This window comes from Chamaea fasciata, unplaced genomic scaffold, assembly GCF_029207755.1.
Source record: "Chamaea fasciata isolate MVZ Bird 193981 ecotype frontalis unplaced genomic scaffold, bChaFas1.0.hap1 SCAF_15, whole genome shotgun sequence".
NCBI classification, from domain to species: Eukaryota; Metazoa; Chordata; class Aves; order Passeriformes; family Sylviidae; genus Chamaea; species Chamaea fasciata.
In genome coordinates this window covers 8,296,458-8,313,281 of record NW_027094100.1, presented here as the reverse complement: position 1 = coordinate 8,313,281, position 16,824 = coordinate 8,296,458, and the positions used below count along the sequence as shown (strand labels likewise).

General features: G+C 44.3%; 2 protein-coding genes across 3 annotated transcripts; one reads left to right on the top strand and one right to left on the bottom strand.

Annotated features, from left to right (window-relative positions):
* Positions 1 to 413: 413 nt before the first annotated feature.
* On the bottom strand, positions 414 to 8,885 carry LOC136297349 (neuropeptide Y receptor type 6-like). Of its 2 annotated transcripts, XM_066197190.1 has the most exons (4): positions 8,869 to 8,885; positions 4,754 to 4,833; positions 2,585 to 2,661; positions 414 to 1,550 (listed from the first exon to the last, which is right to left on the bottom strand). In XM_066197190.1, the coding sequence occupies exon 4, from the start codon at positions 1,530 to 1,532 to the stop codon at positions 414 to 416; it is 1,119 nt and encodes a 372-aa protein (XP_066053287.1). In that variant the 5' UTR covers positions 1,533 to 1,550; positions 2,585 to 2,661; positions 4,754 to 4,833; positions 8,869 to 8,885. The 2 variants fall into 2 exon arrangements, with proteins under 2 accessions (XP_066053287.1, XP_066053285.1); XM_066197188.1 differs by lacking the exon at positions 8,869 to 8,885 and having other exon boundaries at positions 4,754 to 4,908.
* A 5,803-nt stretch (positions 8,886 to 14,688) lies between these two features.
* On the top strand, positions 14,689 to 16,472 carry HNRNPA0 (heterogeneous nuclear ribonucleoprotein A0). The gene has a single exon (XM_066197057.1). It carries the CDS (start codon positions 15,014 to 15,016, stop codon positions 15,947 to 15,949), a length of 936 nt encoding a protein of 311 aa, XP_066053154.1. The 5' UTR covers positions 14,689 to 15,013; the 3' UTR covers positions 15,950 to 16,472.
* Positions 16,473 to 16,824: the final 352 nt, after the last annotated feature.

Sequence of the window (16,824 nt, the reverse complement as noted above, 5' to 3'; positions counted from 1 at the left end):
TGCTGAATTTGGGAATACCACTGTGTTCAGGGTTTACCTGGGGGAAGCTGGGTGTTTAGGAAGGACATCGCTATCAGTGGCTGAAATGGAAATATTTTTATTGGAGTTAAGGTAGTATACCAGTGACTTGGAAACTGTGGACTAAAACCGTAAGATGTTAATACTGTTTATAGTTTATTATTATTGATCTTTAGGACTGTTGGAAGTGGTTTATCAGCATTAATACTATCATAAAGTACCCGTTAAGAGTATGCCTATGGGAGCATAATCCTTGTTTTGCTGAACTAAATGGCAAAGACTTCCTCTAAACTTGGTGGGAACATGACCAAGACCTGCAGAAAATACAAAAGACCTGCAACATGACCAAGACCTGCAACAAAATACAGAATTTTGGAAACTGCAGTTAGATTATTTTATATATCCACATGGGGATTATTTAATTTCAGAGACCCTTTAGATCCATCCGTCTGCAGATTTGAAAGGGCAATATTTTCATAGTCCTCTTGTGATGCTGAGCATCTGCAGTGGTGAGCTAACACTACCAAATCCTTCTGAAAGTTTCTGTTCAGAAATCCATAGAAGACGGGATTGATGCATGTTGAGATCATGGCCACAAGGTGGCAGATTGTAAATGCCAGGTTATGATTGCAGCTCATTAGTGCCTCGTAGTTCCAGTCAAAAACCACATTGAATATATTGAGAGGCAACCAGCAAGCTGCAAAGGTCACAACAATTGATACCAGCATCATATTGATCCTTTTGTTTTCACTCAGCCTGTTTTCATTCTCTCTCATCCTGTCAATTTTACCACGCCTCCTTCGAAGACACACAAATATCCTGAGATAGCAGATAAAAATAAACCCCAGTGGGAAGCAGTACTGGAAAACCAGCAGGCTAGTGGTGAAAATCAGTCTCTCTGTAAGAGACGGCCACGCTTCGATGCAAGCAACCTTGTTCTTGTAGAAATCACTGTGGGAAGACAGATGCTTGAAGGGTTCGTCTGTTATTTGGTGGAATACTAAAAAAGGAGTGGATATGATGAGGGAAAGTCCCCAGATGAAAAGAATTCCCCAATAAGCATGTGAAATACTAGGCTTCCAGCCACGTGGGTTCACAATTAGCTGATATCTCTCAATAGCAATGAGTACAAGTGAGAAAATGGAGACACTGACAGACAGACTTTGTATGAAAGAGCCTATTTTACACATTGCTTCCCCAAATATCCAGTGGTCCATTAAGGTATATGCAACTGTGACAGGAATGCACATGATACAGATCAAGACATCTGATAAAGAGAGGTTGGCAATCAAAATGTTGGTGACATTTTGAGTTTCTTTCCGTCTCTTTATTATAATAATTAAGCAAAGATTTCCAACCAGCCCTACTAGTGTAACCAATGTGTAAGCTGTAATAAGCAAGAATTCTGCAAGGGAGGAAAGCCGGCATGCATCAAAGTTCAAGAACTGAGAAAGGCTAATGTTAGAGATAGTTTGATTCAGGATCTCACTGGGAAGCTGAACAGCTTTATCCATCCTGAAGCATCTTCCAACCTATGGACAAAACTTTGTATTATTTACAACATACTTTGCATGGAGATTTACAAAGCAGTGAGTACTGTGGGTCTACCATTGCAGTGAGTGTCCTTAAAGTTTTGAGCAAATCCAACATGATTAATGACAGTACTGCAAAAGCACGTGGTTATTAGTGGGTTTGTGTATCTCTGTGGAAGGAGGTTGATGTCACCTTTCTGAGGTTCTGCACTGACAGTGCTATCTGACAAATATCTGACAAATCTATAACTGATGTACAGGAAATAGCTGTGATAGCAGCTCTGACTAAACTTGTATGGACACTTTCATATAAATCCTCTTTTACCGGTTGTGGATAAAGTTTGCTTTTCAGAATAAAGTGTTTTTAAGATCTGTCTCTGCTGAAGATTTAAGTAGGTTTAATGGATTCCAGTGAGGATAATCTGTTGCTTTTGTATTACCAGAAAAGAAGAATTGGGTCCTGCCATTACTCTGCTAGCTTAGACATCAGACTTAGATTTTCTTTAGGACTACAAAGCAATGTGAGTTAATACACTCAATCCTCCTGAATTAATCAAAAATATGTGTGCTTGAGCTCAAATGGCATTCAAAACCCCTATGAATGATATCTTAAAGAGAGTTTCCTGTTCTACTGATGCATTGAAGATAGTATGTCCTTTTTCCTAAATCTAACCTGAGAAAAATGTAAACAAAATAAAGCTCACATTGTAGTTATACAGACAATTCCTCTTTCAGCTCTAACTTAAACGGGAGTCAAGCAAAAAAAAATCTGATATTAGCACATTTCTGTGGTTTTAAAACTAATATTAATGAGAAGAGTTAGGTTCAACAGAATATCTTAATGGGTTTGAATTTATCCCTGAGTGCAGAAATTAAATTTAATTTAAAGGCTTACGAGTGTTCTGGCCAGTAAGAGGTTGTTTCCAACCTGGGAAAGGAAAAGCTAAGTATGAAAAGAGTTATTTTAAAATTTAAAAATGGGTAATGGATGTATGTTCTACACATATGTTTTTCAAAATTCAGCTTTAACTCACCTCAATTCCTCTGTGAAATTATTGGAACTCTAGCTGGAAGGAGATCATTCTTCACCCCTAGTAATGGTGTTGAGAGCCTGTGGAGAAAAGAGAATGAAGAAGCAGTGGGAAGTTAGAGGATACACAAAAAGCAGAAGGGATAGGTGGATGTTTTATTATTACTACAAATAACCTGCTTATGTATAGAAGATTTGTCAGGCCTTTCACAGACATGACTGCCGTTATTTAATCACTAAGTATTTAAAAAAATATTTGGTTGCCTGTACAAAATTAAACACTAAATCCAGGGTTAAACTGGAATTATGATTCTGTAGTTGTTTTCCCACAGACACTCAAAGAATATTCCAGCCAGGGTTATACCCTGAACTGCTTTGTCCTGATACTTCTGTTTGACATAATTTTGGGTGCTTCAAATTAGGATTCTAAAAAATCTCCAAAAACACTATTCTCACCTTTGGAGCATCTATTACCACTGTCATTCTGATTAAAATACCCTTTTCAATCAGCATACTCATGTTGGAGTGAGAAGTAGCTGTAGATAGATGTGACTCTGTGTGGCTCTGATGTCCCAAAAATTACTTAAATTTTGGTCAGGGCTAGCATTAAGCCCTGTAGTCTCCCTAAAGAATATACCTGGCTTGGTTAAAGCTATATTGGGGAATGGCATGGAAAACTCTACAATCCTGCTGCAAAAACTATGGAAGTCTGGTGGCTCTGATAGATTTTGCAATCCCTTGCAGGTGTCCCTACTTCGGTAGGGCAAGACCATGAGGCAGGTACTCCACTGTGTGCCATCAGTCTCCACCAACCCTTCTGCTCTGGAGTCCAGGAGAGAGGCCGGGGACTGTGACTCTGACAGTCACGTCCTGCAGAACCCAGTGGTGTGGTTGGGCAGCAGCCCCTTCAGGCCACCCCTTTCCTGGAATGCAGTGTCACCCACCTTTCCCTGGAGCAGCACCGATTGCCTGGCTGGATTTGTCACACCCAAGGATGCACGTGCCGGCAGGACAGAGGCACTAAATGGTAGACTTACCACCAACAGTGGCAGTTGTTGCCCCAATAAGATTTACTGCTACTCCAGAAGAGTGAGGATCTAAAGTCTGGCTGCTTTGCCTCAAGGGTGATCTTTCTCTGCAGTGCCTGTGGTGTCCACCTGGCTGACACAAACGCTTTCTTCCTTGCTTTTTATAGGAGCAGAAGAAGCTGTGGGGACTCAAAAGGCCATGAGGCTGAGCCAAGTTTGCAATATTTTATGCACTATTTGCTAAGCTTGCTTATTTCTCCATGGATGCACAACACAGTTTGATGGCAAATTCTGAATGTCTTCTCCCAAGAGTTCAGGATGATAGGGCTTCTCTGGCATTTTCTGTTTGGGAAGAGTCCCTGTACTGACCTAATCAGTTCACTTGCTACATCAGTTTTAGGCACATTCTACAATGTCCTTTTCTCAGGAAAATGTGTCATTTCTTTTCACTCTTTGGTTTGTGCTGGGGGTTAAAGAGTGCAGTCTTCAGTACACACCATTCTGTGAGGCAATTTAAACATTTCCTTGACAATAAAACAATTACACCTGCCTTGGTGAACATCTGGAGTATTCATAGCATTAAAAAAAATAAGTTACTCTAGTATTTACTGCAGCATATTGAACTATATTGTAATATATACTAGCATTTTTTAATCTAATAAATAAATGTTATTGGAATCAGCATCCCTGGATCACAACTACAGCTGATACCAGAACTGAAGTGTTCAACAAAAAGAACTAATTACTTCAACCTCTAATCCATGCATTTTGGAAAAGATTCTCTACCACAGTAAGAGTTTAACACTGTAAGTTATTATAAACCCCTTAGTCTTGTTTCATTCCTCTATCTGCATTACTGAAATGTTCACAAGCAAAAGAAAGGTCTAAAATAAAATGAGTTTTAGAAAGGTTTTCTTTCCTAAGTATTTTCTTACCTATGCTAAAGATGAACAGTCCCATCCTTTCAAGGTGATCAGTAAATGTTTCAATTACAAACATTGTTTAAGTTTCTAAGTATTGCACAGATCAAATGTGGAGGAAAATTTACATTCAATTTGAAATATAGGTTGTAGAGAATAAAATAGTGCTTTAAAAGATATTTCAGTAACTTTTGTCATAGTTTTATGGATTTTCTGACTTCTTACCTGATGAAAAATTCAAGTCATATCCACGCTGCCTTTAACAATTTTCCTTTTCTCTCAGAGCCAGCAAACACATCTTCTTTCTGTGTAAAAGAATCCAGAGCAAAGCCATGGCTCCTAAAACTCTCCTTTCTTCCCCGTCAGAAACAAACCACAGATCCCCAATTTCCAACAGTACTGAATCTGCCAGGCTGTAGAAAGGCTGCTGAGGAATAAAACGAGCTCTGGAATCCAAGAAGAGGCGAACAGCAGTGAGGCAGGGAGGAGGAAGGACCAGTAGTCATGGGGATGGATTTTCCTCCACTGTGCTGCTTCCCTCCACCCTGTCAAACATCTTATCATGCAATTTCATTTTCAATTATTTAATCTGTTCTGTAGTTCAAATGTTTTCCCTCTGCAGGATTTCATACATAAACACCTGCAGATGGCATATTGCTTTCTTAACTGATACAGCAATACAATAAGCTGCTTGGAAAGAGCACGCACATCCTATTAAGTGTATCAAATGCAATTAAGATAATCAGATTTTCATTATAAATTGATATTTTAGCTTATAGTCCTCAGATAAAAACCATATTCCTGAAAAGCAAGGCATGGCACTAGCACATAGTGAAAAAGGGTTTAAATTTTATTACTGGTTTTTCAGTAAGAGTCCATATGCTTTGTAGTCACGTGTTTATAAAAATAAGCATTCATCTTATTCACTAAATATTTAGAATGAACATTTATGGGGTGGGAAAGGAACTGCATTTCTTAGGACCTGCAATCTGGTAAGTTGCTGTATAAACTCTTGCATTTTTACCTGGGTCCACTTAACTTCCAGTATCTCCGTCTGGTTTTGAGAGAATGATTTTCAAAAGCAGTAGGATTTTTGGGATGAGCAATACTGACGCTGTACTGAAGTGCAATTCAGAACTAATAATCTAAAAATATTGTTTATTGTCATGCTATAGTATTTGAATAAAATAGGTGCAGGGTGGAGGGAGCCTTTGTGATCAGCCAGACGTACATCCTGCTTTTCATGTATTTGAGTCTATTCGTGATGTGTTTGTCCTGGTTTTTAACCATTTGTGGTAATCTTAGATTAGGTATTCAAGTGCCTAACTGACTGCTAGGAAGACTGCCTTAACACCTCCCTGTAAAACTTCCTTCTCTGTAGCTTAACTCAGTGCTTTTTATTCTAGGTGTGGTCTGGGAATTCTGAAATTTTATCCAAAAATGCTGCAATCAAGAAATGTGAATATATTTTTCTAAAGTATTTCTAGAACTTGCTGGGTTTGATTATATCAAAATTACTATAAAAACAAAGCTTTGCCAAAGTACTTTAGAAGTTCTGCTTCTGGTCATACTGTAACCCCAGGAAGCTAATCGAGACCTGAACATGCAATGTGACAGATAAGTACCAGAGCAAGCCATAAAAATGCATGATCTATTATGAAGCAAACAAGTCAATAAAATTAAAAGATGTTCTGATTCTATTTATAAATTTCAAAGGTCATGTTGCTTATTTACACATGCCTCTGTTTCTAATATAATTCTGTATGCAGTCCTTCATTTGTGGAGAAAGTGGTGTCTTTAACATGCGATCCATTGGTTTTACAACCAATCAACCTGCTGCCTCATGTGGATTTAATTGTGCTGTTGTGAATTAGATCATATGCAGCATCAGAGGCCTGTGGGTGTAACTGCTACCGGTGTGTTTAATCCTGATGTCAAAGGTATGTATGCTAAGTGGGACCCACGGCTCTGGAGGAGGGATCACAGTGTATTTTTTCAGCCAAACGCTGGAGTGTCTGTTTGCAAAGAAGGTTAATGGATAGCAGAATTGTATTTACTTTTTATCAATGGTCTTGTCATTTCTAAATTGCTCAGTATTAAGTGATGGGTGAAGTGCCATAACAGGTTTTTAAACTTAAAATTTGTAATAACTTGTGTAGCATTGGCAACAAACTGTTGGTGAAAAATAACATTTAACTCCTTTGACTTCACCTTTTGCTCTGGCATTTGCATGAGTCCTTGGCCACCAGGAATCTTTGCTGATGGTTGATCACTCTAAGGCATTGCTTTTGCTTAGTTGTTTCTCCTATGTAACTGTGCAGCACTCCTTGTTTCTGCCTGTTGCAGTCCCCTTCTTCAGAAAGCAAGATTTAGTAGAGATGTACATGCACAATTTCTCAGTTTCCCACGTGAAGGAATTCTTTAACAGCAGATTTGTCAAGAGCTGATTCAGAGACCTGTAACATCTCTGAAGGGTCATGGAATCACAGACTGCTTTGGGTTGAAGGGACCTTAAAGATCATCCAGTTCCAATAGGCAGGGACTCCTCCCACGAGATAAGGCTGTTCCCAGATCCATCCAGCCTGGCCCTGGGCACTTCCAGGGATGTGGCAGCCACAGCTTCTCTGGGCAATTTCTTCCAATGACTCATCACCCCCACAGTCAAGAATTTCTTCCCAAATTCCACCTGACCCTGCCCTCTGTCACTACAAAGCCATTCCCTCTTGTTCTGTCATTCCAGGCCCTTGTCCAAAGTCCCTCTGCAGCTCTTTTGGAGCACCTTTAGGTGCTGGAAGGACCCTGAGGTCTCCCTGGAGCCTTCCCGTGTCAGGCCGAGCACTCCCAGCTCCCTCAGCCTGGCCCCAGAGCAGAGCTGCTCCAGCCCTCATTGCACCCTGATGGCCTCATCTGGACTCTCTCCAACAGATCCACATCCTTCTCACATGGGAGCTCCAGAGCTGGATGCAGCACTGCTGGTGGGGTCTCAAGAGTGGAGGAGAGAGGGAGAACCACCTCCATCATCCTGCTGGTCACGCTGCTCTTGATGCAGCCCAGGACAAGGTCAGATTTCTGGGCTGCAAGCACACGTTGCCAGCTCATGTTCAACTTCTCGCCAACCAACACCTGCAAATCTCTCTCCTGGATTATTGCTTCCTAATAAATACTGTTCTGTACAGCACTTCAAAGAGGCACAGAAAAATAAACAAGAATAATTGGAAATCTCATATGTTAGTGTTGGATGTGCTGGTTAATGCCATGAAAGTAAGATAATATGCTGTGATGGAGGAAAAACACAGTCCCCTCACATTTTCCTGCTCTGCGGAGAGATCAACACCCTAGTAAGGGATTCTCAGTAAATAGTTCATAATGTGACCAAACTAGCAATAGCTAAGTATGCACTGGGAGTTTTTCTCCTTGGATGTGCATGTGTAATTGAAGCACTGCTCCATGAGGTTTTTCCCTAACTGGAAATAATTGTCACAAAAATAATTCATGTTCACTATCTGGAATTTAGTTTTCACTTCATTATACTGCATAGCTCTAAAGGACACCTTTACAATATCCTTGATGCCTGATCTCAGTTTTGATTCTCAATTAGCTCATGCCTAGAATGAAAATGTTTAAAAATCTGATATAACTATAAATGAGTTACTTATAATAACATATTAATTTTTAAAATTGTGTCATGTCATGAACTGTTGGCTAATTTCTGGATCTTATTCAGTTGGCATAGAGCTGAGATGGAGATGAATACACTCCCTGACTGGAAGGTTAGCATCTTAATTTTTTGGGTCAGCCAAGTTACTTTTCTCACTGAAAAAGAGATATGTGAGTAATTGTAATAGGAGTATGACTGCATAAATTTATATTTTATTATAGATTTCACTTTACAAACTCTCATTCAATTCTTTGTAGCGTTCCAGAACTTCTCCAACGCCCTTTTACCAAAAGTAATCTCCGCCAAAAAATGAGTTATTTCAATAGCTCACAGATTTGAAGGAATATGACAATTTGTATCTCTGATTTTTTTTTTCCAATTCTAGAATCTTTTTATATCAACTGTGAGCACTAAACCCTGCTGTTCTCATGGTATGACGTCTTTTAGTGTCCTAATTATTAATTAAGAAATACTTAAATAATCAAAAGGTTTTTCCATAATCTCAGTCTGTTTCAATTTTCCAGCATGTTTCAAACTGTAAGAAGCATTTTTATTTTCTGGATTAAAAATATGAATTCTAGATTGCTATTCTCTGTCTAGAAAGTCTCACTTCACACTACCTCATTTTAAAATTTCTTGAATAGTATCGATGTCTTTCAGCTAATTTCAGGCAGGTACTTACTTACTGAGCACCACAGCACAGCTCTTCCTGCAGTGTTCAAACAAAGCTTAACATCACTCATGCAAGAGCATCACAAACTCACCCCACGGAGTTTCTGTGGAATGAGAAATAGTTGGACTCTAGGAAGAGCCAAGAGGAAAAAAAAATAAAAGCAGGTGGATTTTAATTTAATTGGAGTATACATCATGAAAAATTTGCAGGTGAAAAAGATCAGAGTGTGGCCGAGATTGTTGCTGGCTCCAGGTCTATGGCAAAACTTAAGATCCTCGTCTGTCTCAGACTTAGATACAGTGAAAATTCTCTCCTCTCACATATGTTACAGCATTGTTATATTCTTTGATCCTTCACATGAATCTTGACTTTTGAGACTGTATTTTGCCACCTTACTTTCATCCCATCACTTCAAATTATGGCCAGCTTTTATATAAGATTTTAGGAAAGAGAAGAAAGGAAATAATGAATTATTAAAGAAGAGCGAAAAGATGAAAGAGGAAAAGAGAAATTGAACTTCAGAGGGAAGAGGAGGAAGGGCAGGGTTTAAGGAAAAATGGTAACTTAAGTCCAAAGAAAAGGATGCAAATTTGATTCTCTGACTTTCCACTTCACCCTTCACAAAGAGTGTTTCTTTCTTCAGCAAACTTCCCTTAAAAAGGGCTCCAGGAAGATTTTGTTTTGTAGATAAACTTTGATACTACTTACTGAAGAAATAGTACCCGTGGGTTATTCTGTTACCTTTTAATCTGTAGGTTATCTTATTTTTGCATTAAGCAAATACAAGAGAGGGGTAGTGTTTTATTCCCCATCTGAATTTACACAAGGTAGAGATTTTTATCCTGAGGCGTGTCATGTTCTGACTTCAGGGAGGTAAAAGTCTATCTAGTTGCCTCTCAGTAATTTTTAATCTTTTTCAAAAAAAGAATCCCTCTCCTAATCAGTAGTAATTCATGAAAGTCTCCAAAGTAAGACCACAGGTTTGATGTTTATGCAGATGAAAGTGCAGCAGCAGAACAGAGTGAAAGAGAAACTTTTGCCAGAAAGGCAAGAGCTCTCTCAAGGACAGCTGTACATCTTTCAGAAGTTTTTACACCTGTAACTAAAGCAAGGTGTCAGGCTGGGAATGCTCTTGGTGCTGCTGTATTTTTACAGAAAATGCCTCCCAGTTACACTCTGCCTGAGGTGTTGATTTGGGTAAGAGTGAGCCTTCCAAAAGTCTAAGAATAGCTCATTGAAATGACAAAAATAAAAATCATTGCCTCTGTGTGTATGTATCTCAGAGTGATGTGGGAAATTATGGTGGAGTCCCTTGTATTCCCAACTGTTCCGACCTATGCAGTTACAAAAATCTGGGTGAAATGTGTGTGTAGCTAAGGTGATATTATTACAGCCTTCAATGTGAATGTAGAACTAATTCAGCAAACAGTCTGCATGAAGGAATCCTGTAGCTTCAAAATGCTTTCTGTCTGCTGAAAGGTCAAACTAAACTTAAGTCTAGAGCATCGCACTGTACTAAAATTAATACTTAAACTCATTAAAAATTCAAGTGATATACTTAAATTGCTTTAAAAAAAAGAATCAATGCCTGCAAACTGTGGAAGCCACAGATGTAACTAGATTAAAACTAGGTGGAAACTAGTTAAAAAAGATATGACTTCATGTCTATATGAGGGTTTAGATAAAATATTTATAACTTACAAATTGCTTCTGACTTCACAATGTTTTTCCATTGCCCTTCGTGCTCTTTTCCAAAACTTCATTATGCTTTTTACATCTTGGCAGTTTGGACCCATTAAACAGCATGACAAAGGTATGTTTCTTGAATGACAAAAATTGATATAAGGAATTCTTTAATAACTTATTTTGCATCAGCTTTTACTAAGAATATATGGTAACACAGTAAGTCGTGCTGGAAAGGGACTGCTCAGATGTCTCTGGTTTTCAATCTCTTAAGCAGCAATGCCCTCCTGTGGACTCTAGGCAGTATGATTTCTTCTGAATAACTAGAAAGGTGCATGCATGAAAATGATTTGGTTTTCCTTCTTCCTAACACACTAATTAAAATGTCCCATGAAGACATTTAATTTAATTGGCATTATTTGGCCAATGTTTCTGGTTTGAGAAACACATTTCCTTTAGGTAATGATACAGGTAGAGCCGTTATCTGAAAGAGCACCTAACTTTAGAAACTTCAGCTGCTGTTTTTTTTTTATTCTATAAGTTGCTATCAGAATTGAAAAAATGTCATGCTGCAATGGCCTTGTCAGAAAGTGAAAAGCATGTATTTCTTTCGCATGACACTTCCCTATGAATTTTTATATCCATAGGAAGGTATTATGCATTTACTAGTTTACAGCAAAAAAAAGTCTAAAAATTCTGTGGGGAAGCTGCTGTGGCTGCTGGAGTGTTTGCGGTTTATATCTCACACACAGCGAGACCCATCTTTGGTTCTCCACTCACACTGTGGGAGCACCTGTGTCTCTTGCTGGCTCACACAGCTCGAGGGAGAGGCACATTCCAGGAGCACGGAAAGGCACCTGCTTCCTTGGAATGTGTGTAACAAGTGATTTGCTGCTCAGCTCGGGTGACTGGCTGCCTCAGCAGGCATGAATGTAACAGGAACTGGAGAGGTCTGGCTGGAGTCTCCGAGGCAGCTCGGATGACCTGGGAGGAATGAAGATGTGTGGGGTCTGCAGGAGAAGCTGATGTTCAGCTGTCTGGGAAAGCTGCATCCATCCCAGAGCCCGCTGGGATGTGCCAGGGCACATGGACGCGTGCAGGGCCCTCAGCCTTGCCAGGGGGGACTGAACTCGGAGAGGGTTTTCAGCGAAGGTGTGAACAACACGGGGTCACTTGAGCAGCCGGGAAAGGCGGGTGCAGTTTGGCCTTTGTGCATTGTCAGAGGAGACATTTCCACCTCCAAGACATGGGCGTGTGTGTCTTAAAGGTGTTTTCCTTTCATTAATCAACCAGTCAAAAGTGTAAATGAAGAGGAAGAATTTGGGCTACACTTGAATTGAGTCAGTGGCTGATTTTCCCTACTGATTTACTCGCATCTTAAAGACCCTCATCTCCTCCTGATATGAGCTGTGACTTTTTTCTCTGATCTGTTCCTTGGCCTACTTGTCTGTCTTGCTTTCAGGGAGAGAAAGTGTGCTGTAAACAAGCTTTGCTTTCTTTCTTATCTGTTGAGGCCATAATTAGCTCCTCTTAATTTTTCATCCTTTTTGCTCTAAATTGCTATGGGTCTATAAAACTCTCATTGATTATTTTCTGACATATATTAATTTATCTTGTGAAGGGTCATACAGCTCTTACAATAATTAGTAGGCAAAACATAGTTTTGGTTTTCCTGTAATTTATATGCAGCTTGCAGACGGCCTCTGGAATATTTTTATTTAATACAGTAGGATATGTCTGTCTATTTTCAAACCACAAATATTTCAGCGGCATTATGGGATAGTCTCTTTTCTTACACTAGATAAAATGATGGTGTCAGTTCATGTATTTAGATGGATCTAAACCTGTGACAACTTTCCTTGTGATTGCCAAACACAGGCATTTAATAGGTTACTCTTGCTATAGACTTGGCTAGAACACAAAAAAAAAATGCAGTCTGGGTAAAATCAGATTACTGTATCAAAAGTATCAACGCTACTGGTTAATGATAATCATAACCTCTGAGACAAAAGCATGCTCAGCCTCTCTGGATTTCCTCTGGGGCTGCGGTTAACCACGCTTCCAGCACAGTGTTCCTCTTGTGTCTGCATCTCCAAGGGAGCATTTCCACTAGATCTGTATCAGGGGGATGTTGCAGTTCTGCTTCCTCCCTCCCGCCAGTACCAGAAGGTCGTGTAAAAAATGTTTCAGAAAGCTGAGGTAGCTGAAAACCAAGTCCTTTGCCATGATAAAACTATTTATGGCTGTCTCAGTTCTCTTACGTGGATCGCTTGTGTTTGCAGAAGCATCAAGGCTGGCACATGGGAAAAGGCAGGACGAGTTTGGAGACGGTGGAACTACACCCTGACAGTGCCTAATGCAAAACCGCAGCCATTCTTAGCTCCTCAAAATTTTTAACATAAACCCCAGTGGCTGTAAGACTGAAAAAAGGAAAAATATCCTTTCTAATGAAAAATTCACTTAAGTTGAAAGAAATGCAGCAGTCTTCATGATGGCAATGTTTAATGAACTATAAGAGAGAAAAAAAGCAAAATTATCTATTTATCATTCCACAGGGCTTGCACACTCTTGAACAGCTCCAATTATTTCTCTAAGAAAATACGTCTTTTTCAGAGCTAAGAAGAGGCTTAAGGGTGAGTAGGCTGTGACAGGGTTGGAAAGAGGACTGGGAAGCAGGGGAGGAAACAGTAGCAGGAATAGTGAGGGAGACACAATCACAGAATGGTTTAAGTTGGAAAACCCCTTCAAGATCATCGAATCCCACGCTTCCTTCGGCACTGCTGAGCCAGCACTGAACCGTGAGCCCAAGTACTGTCTTTTAAATCCCTCCAGAGATGTGACTCCACCACTGCCCTGGGCAGTTTGTGCCAGGGCTGGACAATGTTTTCCGTGATGAATTCTTCCCTGATATCAAATCAAAACCTTCTCTGGCAGAACTTGAGGCTGTTCGGTCATCCTGTCCCTTGTGCTCTGGGGGCAAAGCCCGAACCCCTCCAGCTGCCCCCTCCTGTCTGGGAATTGTGCAGAGCCAGAAGGTTCCCCCTGAGCCTTCTCATCCCCAGGCTGAGCCCCCCCTCCCTCAGCTGCTCCTCATGAGACTTGTGCTCCAGACTCTGCCCCAGCTCCGCTGCCCTTCTCGGGGCCCGCTCGGTGTCCTGTGAGCTCAGATCGGGCACTTGGGAGCGGGCTACCAAGGGGAAGGGGAACACAACCGAGAGAAGAACCATTGCTGACAGGGAACGGACAGAAACAGGGCAGAGTGGAGGGTTAAACCCGCGAAGAGGGAAGTCATGAGCGGGCTGGGGAAGGCAAGGGGAGAGGAGTGAACACAGCGGGCGCAGGTGGAGCCCGGCCGGGCCGTGCCCAGCGGCAGCCGCCGCTCCGAGCGCCGGCAGTGTCCGTATCCAAAGGGGCGGTGCCAAGGGGCCGGCCAGGCTCCGCTTCACGGTGCCAACCACGAGGCAACGGCAGGAACAGATGCTCAGCAAGCTTCACCTGAACGTGAGGAAGAACTTCTTTACAGTGTGGTGACGAGTCCTGGGACAGACTGGATATGGAGTCTCCCCCGGTGGGGATGTCCCAGAGCCGTGTGGACGCGATCCTGTGCCGTGTGCTCTGTGCTGGAGCGGGGAGGTCGGGCCAGAAGCCCGCCGGGGGTCCTGCCGCGCTCTGAGGGGAGGCCCCGAGCCCCTCACGCGGGAGCGCGCCCCGCCATTGGGGGCGCGCGCGGGGGGCGCCCAACGGTCCCCGCGTTTCAAACGCTCCCGCGCGCCCCGCCCCCCGCGCGCTGTCCCGGCCCCCGCGGGGCGGGGCCAACGGGGAGGGAGCGCGCGCCGGGCCGGAGGCGGCGTCCCATTGGCTGCCGGCCGCGGGCCCGGCGCATTGGCGCAGCATGCCCCGCCCCTCCGCCCGGAGCGCGCGGAATGCGTCCCGCGCCTCTATTGGGTGCCCGCCACATCCGTCCTCAGCGAACCCCGGGACTTTTGCGGGGGTCGCGCCCTTTCATTGGTTTCCGCGCACGTCCATCGCGGCTGAAGCCACGCTCCTTAAAGATGAGTGGCGGGCGGCGCCGGCGCCCCGTTCTCATTGGCTGCGGCGGCCCAGGGGGAGGGCTCGGGGGGTGGGGCTCCCGGCGGCCCCTTTGTGTGGGCACCAGTCGCCGGCCGCGCTCCCGAGAAGCTGCTGCCGCCATTTTGTGCGCGCCTGTGTTCGCCCCCACCCCCGCCCGCCTTTCCGGGGGAGCGGCGGCTCTGGGGACGCCCCGACTGTGCTGCCGGTCAGGTGAGGCGGAGCGGAGGCCCCGGGCCGCGCCGAGGGAGCCACCGCAGGCGGCCGCCGCAGCCGTGAGGTCGCGTTGCTCGCAGGGGGAAGAAGCGGCAAGACGGAGCGGGGGGGGAAAAAACCTCTGGAGGTGCCCCCGAACAGGAGGAGGAGTCTCGGCGCCAGGCCCAGGCGCGGCACCGGCGGTAGCATGGAGAACTCGCAGCTGTGCAAGCTGTTCATCGGCGGGCTGAACGTGCAGACCACGGAGGCCGGGCTGCGGGAGCACTTCGCGGCCTACGGCACCCTCACCGACTGCGTGGTCGTGCTCAACCCGCAGACCAAGCGCTCCCGATGCTTCGGCTTCGTCACCTACTCGGCGGTGGAGGAGGCGGACGCCGCCATGGCCGCGTCCCCCCACGCGGTGGACGGGAACGCGGTGGAGCTGAAGCGGGCCGTGTCCCGGGAGGACTCGGCCAAGCCCGGCGCTCACGCCAAGGTGAAGAAGCTCTTCGTGGGCGGCCTCAAAGGGGACGTGGGCGAAGGGGACCTGGTGCAGCACTTCAGCCAGTTCGGCCCCGTGGAGAAGGCCGAGATCATCGCCGACAAACAGAGCGGGAAAAAGCGCGGCTTCGGTTTCGTCTACTTTCAGAACCACGACGCCGCCGATAAGGCGGCCGTGGTCAAGTTCCACCCCATCCAGGGCCACCGAGTGGAGGTCAAGAAGGCCGTGCCCAAGGAGGACATCCAGGCGGGCGGGGGAGGCGGCGGCTCTTCCAGGCCCTCCCGGGGAGGCCGAGGAGGAGGAAGGGGTCGGGGCGGCGGCGGCTCCGGCAACCGGGATCACAACGGGCTTTCTAAAGGAGGAGGCGGCTACAACAGCTACGGCGGCTACGGCGGGGGAGGAGGCGGCGGGTACGGCTCCTATGGCAGCGGTTCCTACGGAGGCGGCGGCGGAGGGGGAGGCGGCGACTACGGCAACGGGTACGGCGGGTTCGGCAGCTACAGCCAGCATCAGTCCTCCTACGGCCCCATGAAGAGCGGCGGAGGAGGTGGAGGAGGGGGCGGCAACTGGGGGGGCCGCAGTAACAGTGGACCGTACAGAGGAGGCTATGGTGGGGGAGGCTACGGGGGCGGCTCTTTCTGAGCTGGAGCGCCCATACCCATTGAGGGGGGGGCGTGGAGAGCCCTCCCTTCGATACGGGGCAGCTTCTAAATGGTTTCTCCCCTCATTCGCCGAAGGGCAGCTCCTTTTAAATGCCTCCCTGCTGTGGGAGCGGCTCCTAAATGCCCCCTGAGGGTCGCCTCTGCTGCCTGTGCCACTTCTTTCTCTCTGAAGATGGACTGGGCCCCACATACACATATTTTGTGTTACAGTCATTGATGGACTCTATTTTTTTATTATTACTTGGACCTTGGTCGTTTTTATACTAGCAACGAAAAAATGTCTTGGTTTAATTTGTTTTTTGAGGGGCGCGGGGTGGGAACTGTCTTGCTGATCTGGGAGGGTTGGGGTAAACTCCTTTGTTGTAAGGACTCGATGCCTGGATACTACGTTTTTTTCTACAAAAGCTACTCGGATCTCATGACTGACTTTTAACATTTCTGTAAAGGAGGAAAAATGGTTTTTACGTTTTTTATTTTTTAAATAAATCATTGTGTTCATTGACCTTTACACGTCTATTTTTTTTCCTAGGATCAATTCCGTACGGTTTTAAGCCTTTTCTGGGTTTGAACCAAGTGTTCCTCTGCTTTAAAATCTCTGTGTCCTTACAGTGGTAAATATTTTGTTGCCAGTAAAGGTCCTAACTGACTTTTTTGCTAGTGGCTTTCAAACACTCGACAGAGAAATTTTTTGAAGTAGCAATCCGTGGATGTGGTCTGTTTTTTAAATACTCGTTCTCACTTTGGCAGTTTGTGTGCATCCACCATCTTGTACTAGGCAGTTTGACGTGCTGACATGGTTGGTCAATTTTTTTTCTATAGGACTTTTCCATCAACGTATGTACTGTGTAGTTCTGA